The sequence below is a fragment of the Otolemur garnettii genome, unplaced genomic scaffold (genome assembly GCF_000181295.1).
Source record: "Otolemur garnettii isolate 467f Iridium unplaced genomic scaffold, OtoGar3 scaffold00111, whole genome shotgun sequence".
NCBI classification, from domain to species: Eukaryota; Metazoa; Chordata; class Mammalia; order Primates; family Galagidae; genus Otolemur; species Otolemur garnettii.
Genome location: NW_003852506.1, coordinates 26224 through 36531, shown reverse-complemented (window position 1 = coordinate 36531; position 10308 = coordinate 26224). Strand labels below are relative to the sequence as shown.

Here is a 10308-nt window from a genome sequence, read left to right as displayed (position 1 = left end):
TAGTCCCAGCTACTTGGGAGGCTGAGGCAAGAGAATCACTTAAGCCCAAGAGTTTGAGGTTGCTGTGAGCTGTGACACCATGGCACTCTATCAGGGGCAGCATAGTGAGACTCTGTCTCAAAAAAAAAAAAAAAATTACACGTGCAGTTTAAAATTAATTACGTACAAACTTCCCAGAACAGAGCAAACCTTACCTTTCAAATCATTTCAGATATTTATTGGATATACAAGGGGCTGGGCCCTAATGAACTATGTTTTAGCTGACTCATTTCCCAACAACAGAGATAGGAGAAGCACTTGTACCAAGTAAGCATGCGTGTGGTCACTTACTTAGTAATGTACGCCCCTAAGTAGCTTTCAATCACTGTGTCCGTGGTGAGCAGGCAGTTCTCAGGCAACGAAATTATCATCTGTCCCTCCTTGCCAAAAAAAAAAGTAAAGTTTAGGTCACTCATACTTTGGGAAGGACCAGTGAGTGTGAGTCTTGCAAAGTCCTTGATCCCACAACCATCTGCCAAGAACCCACTATAATTCAACCACAAGACACCAGTGAACCCAACAGTGGACTGACTCCCAACTCCCTGAGTTAGCTGCTGCAATGTCAGGTACCATAAGCCCAATAAGAATTAAAGGTCAGGGGCAGCACCTTTGGCTCAGTGGGTAGGGCGCCAGCCCCATATACTGAGGGTGGTGGGTTCAAACCCAGGCTCAGCCAAACTGCAACAACAACAAAAAATAGCCGGGTTGTGTCAGGCACCTATAGTCCCAGCTACTTGAGAGGCTAAGGCAAGAGAATCACCTAAGCCCAAGAGCTGGAGGTTGCTGTGAGCTGTGATTTCACAGCATTCTACTGAGCATGATAAAGTGAGACACTGTCTCTAAAAATGATATTGTCCTAGGGGCGGTGCCTATGGCTCAAAGAAGTAGGGCGCCAGCCCCATATACTGGAGGTGGTGGGTTCAAACCCGGCCCTGGCCAAAAACTGCAAAACAAAATAAAATAAATAATACATTTTAAAAAAAAATTAAAGGTCAGTTATGTGGTGACATCCACCACCAGTCAACCTTTCACCAGAAGGAAATACTTTGAAAATTCAAATCATATTGTTCCTTCACTTTTTCGACCAGAAAATAGTGCTACCAATGGGAGACAGGCAGAAACCACCCCTGAAATTCTATCTAGCACAATCCAACTGACCATGATTTTTGCCAGCTAGATAGGGAAAGGGCAGCATAACCAGCACAAGAAGTATCTGATTCTACCACTTGCAAAAATAAAGTTTTCAGTTTCTCCCACTAAGCCAGAACCTAAAAAGAACAATCAAAATGTAAAGTAACAGATACCAGAAAGAAAGAAAGCACTAAGAAGCCAGATGCAACATCCTGCTTTCATTTTTAACTGGCATCTACACTGGCTGAAAATTTTCAGCTGAAAATCTTCTGGGATCAATTTCTGGGCTCCTTGTCTGTAACACAAGATTAAGCCGGATGACGACTATAGTTCCTTCCCCTTCCAGCATCCTGTAACTTTCTGATTTTAAAAAAATGGGGTGTATATCTCTTCATCAACAAAATGCAACCTGTAAGATTAAGATCTGTTTATTTCACTATACATAAAACATATCCTGATTCTCAAAAAATTTAATAAAAAAGCTGCCCTTGAATGTACCAGTGAAGCAACCAACAATTACCATTTCATGATCTAAACAAAACAACCTACAATTACTGCTGTATACAGGACAGATATATTTCTCTTCTCTAAATTCTGCTACGGAATAAAGTTATTACATCTTTTTCAAAAAATAAAAATATTGCATAATAATGTAAATGTACTTCCCAGTACTGAACTATATACTTAAAAATGGCTAACATGATTAATTTTATGTTACATTTATATTTTGCCATAACTAAAAATTTTTAAATAGTAAAAACAGCATAACAGAATTACAACATAAGGCTTGGCACCTATCGCACAGTGGTTATAACGCCAGCCTTATACACCAAGGATGGCAGGTTCGAACCCAGCCCGGACCAGCTAAACAACAATGACAACTGCAACAAAAAATAGCCAGGTGTTGTGGTGAGCGCCTGTAGTCCCAGCTACTTGGGAGCCTGAGGCAAGAGAATCACTTAAGCCCAAGAGTTTGAGATTGCTGTGAGCTATGACCCCACAGTACTCTAACGAGGGCAACATAGTGAAACTCTGTCTCAAAAAAAATAAAAAAGAATTACAACATTAAAAGGTACCATTCTTTATTGGAGCTAAGTTTAAAATAATTTAAAAATTAAGCCTGAGCAAAAGCCAGACCCAAACAGAAAAATTAGCCAGGTGTGGTAGTGGGTGGCTGTAGTCCCAGCTACTTGGAAGGCTGAGGAAGGAGGACTGCTTGAGCCCAGCAGTTTGAGGTTGCAGTGAGCTAGGCTGACACCACTGCTCTCTAGCCCAGGGGACTGAGAAAGACCCTATCCCTAAAAAATTACTTAATTAATTGAGATAATTTTAAAATGAAATTAATTTCTGGCTTTGCCAAAAATTTTGCATTAGAAGTAAAAACATAAAACTTGTGCATTCTATATCCTTTAAAATCGTAGAGAAAGGAGTAAAAGGGACCTTATCTCCTCATTTCACAAGTGAGGGAACAGAAGCCCAGAGGATAAGGAGCCTCACTCTGGGTCCCCTAGGCACTGAAGGCAGCCCAGAGACAGGCTCCAACGCCACCTCCCACACTTGTCTGGGTTCTACTTGCCCCACTCAGATGACACCAGCTCTTCTGGCACACTTAAAATATGATCTGATTTCTCACATGCTATAGCAGAGACTGCTAATTGTCTGCCTCAAAATGCCTCCTCCCTCCTCCTCACTAAAGAAATCCTACTTGGGGGACATGGTGGCCGGGAAAGACCAGCACATCTCCCCTTCCTTGCAGCTGGCTGGGGCCATGAACCTGATCATTGGCAAAGGAGATAGGGACTGGAATTAAAGGGAGGAAGCCTCCCCTCCCTCACCCCAGGCCTCTTCCTCCATTCACACTCCAAGAGCCACAGCGCAATCGGAGGGTGTGGGCTCTCTTAAGTCCACGACAGCTGGAAGCAGTCAGGCCTCTGACCACCATGGCACTCCCCCACCTGCCCAGGTCTGACTACTCCAGGCACATTTCTATGACAGCAAAATAAACTTCTGTGCTGCTTTAAACACTGCAGTTCTAGGCTTGTCTTTTCTGTGCAGCAAACTTTTTCCTAGTTGAAAGAACTATATTCAAACATATCCATTATGTAAGTACAAAATGGCTGCATATCTGAACTATTTTTAATTCACTTGATTTGTACCACACAAACAAAGCAGTAAAATCTACTCTGGTTTCTAAGGATAAAAGTGAAGTTCCCACCTGCAGGGATGTTTTGCTCATCAGCCCTCTTCCTGTACCTAAGAAAGAAAACATGAGAAAAGGATAAATCCCACAGTATCTTCAAGGTCCTATAGATACCATTTTGAATAAAAAACATAAAAGAACTTCAAAATAATACAAAGCTAAAGCTGGTTTATCTCAGTCTTTGATTCCCAGAGGAGACGGAGGGTTAGGAAACTACTCTGGAAATGTCCTTACCCATGTGAATTTAAAATTATTGAAGGACAAAGTCAGCTTCAGAGAGAAGATCTTAAGACCACCAAGCACTTTATACAGACTACTGCTGGGCCCCCCTTTAAGCTCAACTCTCTCCCTAGAGCCTATACCATGAGTGGGGGCCCAATTCCTAATACCCACCCAACCTATAAGACTGGACCCTCAGGCCACTAAAACATACCACCAGACTTAGCTCTCTCCAGTAACGACCTTGAGACCCCATTGACTGACTAACCAGCAAACTCCAGTCAGGTCCCACAAAGCCTGTAGACTTCATCCTCCCCTCTTGGACCAGATAACCCATTAGACAGACTCTCTCTTTGGCTGGGTGAGTTCAGCTGGGCAGATCCAGAGCCAGCTGCCCCCTGCCTCTGACTGGAGCACAATCACCACAGTAACTGTTACTACCCCACCAACTTCCACAAGTTTCTTCTTCCATGCCCAAGGTTCTACTCCTAGAACAGACACTAAAAGCATGCTCAGCTGATATTTCTTCTAGCAGGCAAAATTATTATAGGACCATAAGAGACCTAGAGTATTAATGTCTCCAAATTCATAGTTCTTAACCTTTTTGCTCTTAGCTAGGAAGGAATATAATTAAGCAAAGGCAGTTCCCACTGCCCTACTGGACTGCTCCAGGATCATGGTGGGAATTCCTGTCTCAGGTCCTCAATCAGTTTCCCAGCAAGTTGGATTTGATGAGTCCTAATTCATCTCCCTACCCTGGAGCAAACTACCTGCCCATACACATAGTTCTAACGTTAACAACTTATTTTATTTAGTGTATCCCATCCTTGTGGGACAGAATCCTTCCCAGAATAAATTATTAACGGGAGGACCTTCGTCTATGTAGTGAACCCTCACAAGACTTATGTGTTAATATAAGTGGAAATTTCTCCCTAAACATACATATGAACAGAAACTGGCAACATGGTATAAATCTGGAAGACACTTTGCCCTATTTCTACAATATACAGTGTTCAATACCAAAAATGTGTCATAGTAATCTGCATGCTGGATATAACATGGAAGGGAGCATTAGTAAGGCTTGTTACCAACATCTCAGTGCCTCCAAATTTTTGCAATCATAAATCCACCTGGGAGACTCAGACTTTGCTAGTGCTCTTGAGGTGAAAGAAGGTCTGAGGTCAGTTCCCAAGGCATAAATTAGGTGACATCCTAAAGATAGGATCCTGCTTGCAACTTAGGAGCCTTCCCTTTCCCCTCCACAAACTAAGATTAATGCCTTTGGTGGGGCACGGTGGCTGATGTCTGTAATCCTAACACTCCGAGAGGCCAAGGTGGAGGATCATTTGAGCTCAAGAGTTCGAGGCCAGCCTGAGCAAGAGCAAGACCCTTTCTCTACTAGAAATAGAAAAATTAGCCAGGTGTTGTAATGGGTATACCTGTAGTTCCAGCTACTCAGGAGGCTGAGGGAAAATAATCACTTGAACCCAAGAGTTTGAGGTTACTGTGAGCTATGATGCCACGGCACTCTACGCAGCGTGACAAAGTAGGGCTCTGTCTCAAAAAAAAAAAAAAAAAATCACCCCTGGTCTCCACATGGGTGTCACCTGAGAGATGTATACCACCAGATCTTACCTGGAAAATGAGCAGGCATTAAGTTTGTATCTTCAAACTTCCTATCTTTCAGCCATTTCTTTAGCTCTATAAATTCACACTTGAAGCTCTCATTCACTAATTGGGTGAGAAAAGAACAAATGGTAGGAACAAATCAACATATAATCAGATCACCAAAAAAAAAAATCTCTGGTGGAGCCTGTGGCTCCGTGAGTAGAGCACTGGTCCCATATACCAACGGTGGTGGGTTCAAATCCAGCCCCGGCCAAACTGCAACAAAAAATAGCCAGGTGTTGTGGTAGGTGCCTGTAGTCCCAGCTACTTGCGAGGCTGAGGCAAGAGAATCGCCTAAGCCCAAGAGCTGGAGGTTGCTGTGAGCTGTGATGCCACAGCACTCTACCGAGGGCGACAAAATAAAACTCTGTCTCTAAAAAAAAAAAAATCTCTGATGAAGCACAGCAAATAGACTTACACAATCTTAAGTACCTGTGTATCTAAACATGGGAAAGATACAGTAAAAATATGATCTTATAACCTTACAGGATTAAATGTGATCCATGGACCAAAACTTCATTACACAGCACATGACTATACTGAGTCAATGCAATCCCAATCAAAATTCAAGCAAGCTTTTTATAGGAGTTTATAAACTAATTCTAAAATTCAAGTAGAAATGTGAAAAACCTAGAACAGCCAAAAATATCCTTAAAATACTGGTTTTAAAACACATTATAAAGCTAATCAAATTAGTATGATATCATCAATATAGGCAAACAAATCACTGGAACGGTCTAGAAAATCAGAAAGACCCACATATAAATGATTAACTCATTTTTAACTAAGTACAAAGCCAATTCAGTGGAGAAAAGACAGTCTTTTCAATAACTGATGCTTGAACAGTTCGAATATCTTCATAAGCAAAAGAAAAAAGGCTAGGTGGTGGCTCCCACCTATAATTCTAGCACTCTGAGAGGCCAAGCAGGTAGATCCCTTGAGCTCAGGAGTTCAAGACCAGCCTGAGCAAGAATGAGACCCCATCTCTACTAAAAATAAGAAAACCAACCAAGCCTTGTGGCAGGCACCTATAGTCCCTCTTGCTCCAGAGGCTGAGGCAAGAAAATCACCTGAACCCAGGAATTTGAGGTTGCTGTGAGCTATGGTGCCACAGCACTCTACCCAGGGTGAGAGTAAAACTCTGTCTCAAAAAAAAAAAAAAAAAAAAAGAAAAGAAAAGAAATTATCCATGTCTTGGGCCATATGTAATTGCATTTATATAGGGTCCTCAGGTGGCTGCCAAGTACTTTCCCATACAGTACCTCATTTAGACTGAGTTACCCTGAATTTGAAGCAATTAATTTACATCCAAAGATTGATACTCTATAGATAGATAAAGGTAACAACCAGAAAAAGGAATCTGAGAGTTATCCCCAGAGAAGGTAGTTGAAGCAATGAGTTAATATATACATAACATTTAACTCCCCATCAGGATTTAAAAGAGTATAATGGTACCATTAAAGTGTTCTTTAAGAACTATTCTCTATGAGAAAATCAACATGTACAAACAGACACTAATCAATAAAGAATTTATTTTTTCATCACTGGCACTAAAAGAAACAAAAGGTACCTCCTCTTGATTCAGCACTTCTGGCGAGTTTCCGTCTTCTGATCCGGCTTGTTCTCCCTCTTCTCTTACGCATACTCAACCTGTAGTTCCTGCGTAGGGGCCCAATCTAAAATAAAAGGCATTTCTTTGTTTGCCTTACTTTCCAGTTATGTGATAAACACTGTTCTTTGAACCTTTAAATATACAAACACTATGTTTTGATAATTGTTTTTCTAAAGTGTTTTGTATGGAAAGGTGAGCGAAAGCATGATACCTGCAGTAATGGAATGCCCATTATACTGGTCCCTCTAAAACAGTTTTATCATGAGGGCCTACTGAATACTGATTAATCACAGAAATCTTCATCACTAATTTCATAAACATTTGCTTTGGTGACTTACACATCACAATTCTAATCAATGTATACTAAAGCACCAACTTAAATTATCTATACTTAGATAATAAACAATATCTGTGAAGCCTCATCAGCTAAGAAGTCTTAAAGAAAAAAAAAAATCACCTTTCAGTGTGAAGTAAACAAACAGTGGTTTGTTCATAGACCAGGATTTGGAAATAAATACAGTCTACTGTAATCAAATAGGTGTTTGCAAATGAGTAAGGAGAAAACGAAAGCCAAAAAGCCATACAAATCTAACAGATGATCATCAAAAGATCTAAAATAAGCTACTAGAGGTTCTACATGCTACTTCCTTGGAAGCATAAAAAAATAAAATCTATTAAAGACACCAGCATGACACTGACAAAGGCGTGGAGCCATTAATAGGAATGATAGGAATTAATACAGCCATAATAGGAAGATATGTGCTAAGATGCAAAGATACCCAAGACACATTAAGTGAAAAAATAAGCTGCAGAACATTATAAATTAAATAATCCCTTTTGGGCTTGCTTTTGGGCACATTACATATGTTTATAAAACAAGAAAATTTAAGAAAGGATATTCAAAAATGTGCAAGAGCAATAGAATACTACTGAGCCATAAAAAAAGAATGAAATCACGTCATTTGCAGCAACACAGGTGGAACCAGAGGTCAATCAGGTATTAAGTGAAATAAGCCAGGCAGAGAAAGACAAATATTGCATGTTCTCCCTCATATATGGGTGCTGGAACAGTTGCTCTCATGGAGATAGAGAATAGAATACAAGAAGGTGAAAAGGCCGTTGGATGAAGGGAGATAAAGAGAGTTAATGGGTGCAAACATAGAATCAGTTAGAGGACTGAGTTCTAATGTTCCATAGTAAACTATGGTGATTACAGTTAATGTACAACATATTTCAAACTAGCTGATGCCCTCCCTGGTGGCCTAGTGGTCAGGATTCAAAGTTCTCCCTCTCTCAAAATAGCTGGAAGAAAGGTTTAGCAATGTTCCCAGCAACACATAGAAATTATAATAAACATTCGAGGAGATGGACAGTCCAATACCCTGACATGATCATTACACAGGCCATGCACAAAACAAAACTACTACATCTACCCCTATAAATATGTTCAAATACTAGTATCAATTTTTGAAAGTGCTTGGGGAAGAGGCTTTTACTATTACTTCTGTATCCTCCCACACTGTGACTTACACACGTATGAGTACGTAAGGTGACATAATGTGAATATTAAATGCATACATGTGCATTTTAAGATGTAACTAGTTTTAAAATCTACTGCTAAAAAATACCAAGGCAGAAATAAAAGACAAAAACTCCAGATAGTATTAATGCCCCAATTCAGCAGCTGAAAGTTTATTGCTTGATCTACCGAAAGCCGGTGAGCTGGTTCCGCAGCCCTGCGAGTCGTGTCCCCTTCCCGTCCCCTCCCGGCGCCCAGCGCTAGGTGACCGAACCGGGAAGCCCCCACCCCGACCCCCGGCCCCGCGCAGAAGCTTCCCACCAGCGCCCTGGAGGCTGCCACGGGGACGCCCGGTGACAGCCGCAGCTATGGGCCCCATCTTCGCTCCCAGTCCTCAAACCCTACACACGAGGGCACTGTCGTCTCCCCACACATACCGACGCCGCCGCTACGAGCCAGCCAGGAGGACGTCAGGACCGGGCCTAGGGCACCTTCCTCTCCCGCAGGGCGGATCCACATGCGATAACTGGGCTATTTCCAAACCATGGGAGGTTACCGTCTCCACAGGACAACACCAGACCTGGTGAGGGTCTGCAATATGAGCTCAGTAAAAACTAAACTCTCCCGCACGCCTCGGCTACCGTTACCGGGGCAACGGGAGGGCCCGACCCGGAAGTGCTCCAGCGCCCCGCAGCTCCGGAAACTCCCCCCAAGATGGGAGCGGTCATGAAAGGGAGTAAGGCGTGAAGAGACCCGAAACGCAGTCCCAGACGAGTTTAAGAAGCGGGATGAAGGTGCAGGGGGAGAGGCTGAGCTCAGCCGTCTCGCCCGTCTGGAGTCCTGATGCAGCCACAGTCAGCCCGACGGGCCGCTGCCGCTTCTGACGCGGGCGCCCACCTCCCAGCCTGCACATGCGCAGTTTGCACGGACTCGCAGCCAACAACCCCCCCCCAGCCCCCCACCCCACCCCCACCCCCGCCGTCAGCCACTTTGCGCCCCGGACTGGAAAACCCAGTGCCCCTGAGGCCGGCTACCTACGCTCTAAGGAGTCGGCCTGCAGAATCTTTCTTTACGAAGTTGGTAAAAGTAACAACTTTTTTTTTTGATACTATGAACACTTGTGTGCAGGAATTTGTTTTAACATGAGTTTTCATATTCTTGTAGTAAATGCCTAGGAGTGCATTTGCTGAGTCATGGTGAAGTCTTGTTTTCTTGTTTTAAGAAACTGTCAAATGCTTTTCCAGAGTGTCTACATACCATTTAATATTCTAATCTGCAATGTGAGTGATCTAAAGTCTCTGCATTCTCACCAGTATTGGATGCTATCACTATTTTTTATTTTGATATTTTATTTTTGATATTTTTATACATATTCTTACAGGTATAGAATGATAACTCATCACAGTTTTTATTTTAATTTCTCCTATGACTAATGATATTGATCATCTTATTGTGTACTTATTTGCCATGTATATATACTTCTTTTTTATTAAATCATTGCTGTGTACATTAATGCAGTCATGGGGTACAATGTGCTGGTTTTATATACAATTTGAAATATTTTCATCAAACTGGTTAACATAGCGTCCGTGGCATTTTCTTAGTTATTGTGTTCAGACATTTATATCCTACATTTAGTAAGTTCACATGTACCCTTGTAAAATGCACCTTCGGTGTGGTCCTACCAGTCCTCCTCCCTCTACCCATCCTGATCTCCCCTTCCCTCCCTTTCCCCTGTCCCCATATTCTTGGGGTATAAGTGGGTTATAGCTTTCATATGAAAGCTATAAATTAGTTTCATAATAGAACTGAGTACGTGGTATACTTTTTCTGCCATGAAAGATGGAGACTTTACTTCTTTCATGTTTACATGGACGGAGCTGGAACAAAGTAACAACTTCTTTTTTTTTTTTTTTTTTT

At 42.0% G+C, this 10308-nt stretch overlaps 1 protein-coding gene across 2 annotated transcripts in view; it reads right to left on the bottom strand.

The window, feature by feature from the left end:
- The window catches only part of SETD4 (SET domain containing 4), a 22117-nt gene extending 12801 nt beyond the window's left edge, over positions 1 to 9316 (bottom strand). The window contains exons 1-5 of one of the 2 annotated variants that reach the window (XM_023517455.1): positions 8826 to 9316; positions 6828 to 6933; positions 5225 to 5320; positions 3386 to 3423; positions 331 to 419 (exon numbers count right to left, since the gene is read on the bottom strand). In XM_023517455.1, the coding sequence (XP_023373223.1) occupies positions 331 to 419; positions 3386 to 3423; positions 5225 to 5320; positions 6828 to 6900 (296 nt within the window). In that variant the 5' untranslated portion in view covers positions 6901 to 6933; positions 8826 to 9316. Of the gene's footprint in view, positions 1 to 330; positions 420 to 3385; positions 3424 to 5224; positions 5321 to 6827; positions 6984 to 8825 lie in introns of those variants that run through there. The other variant, XM_003797045.3, reaches the window with a different exon arrangement.
- Between the last annotated feature and the right edge of the window lie 992 nt (positions 9317 to 10308).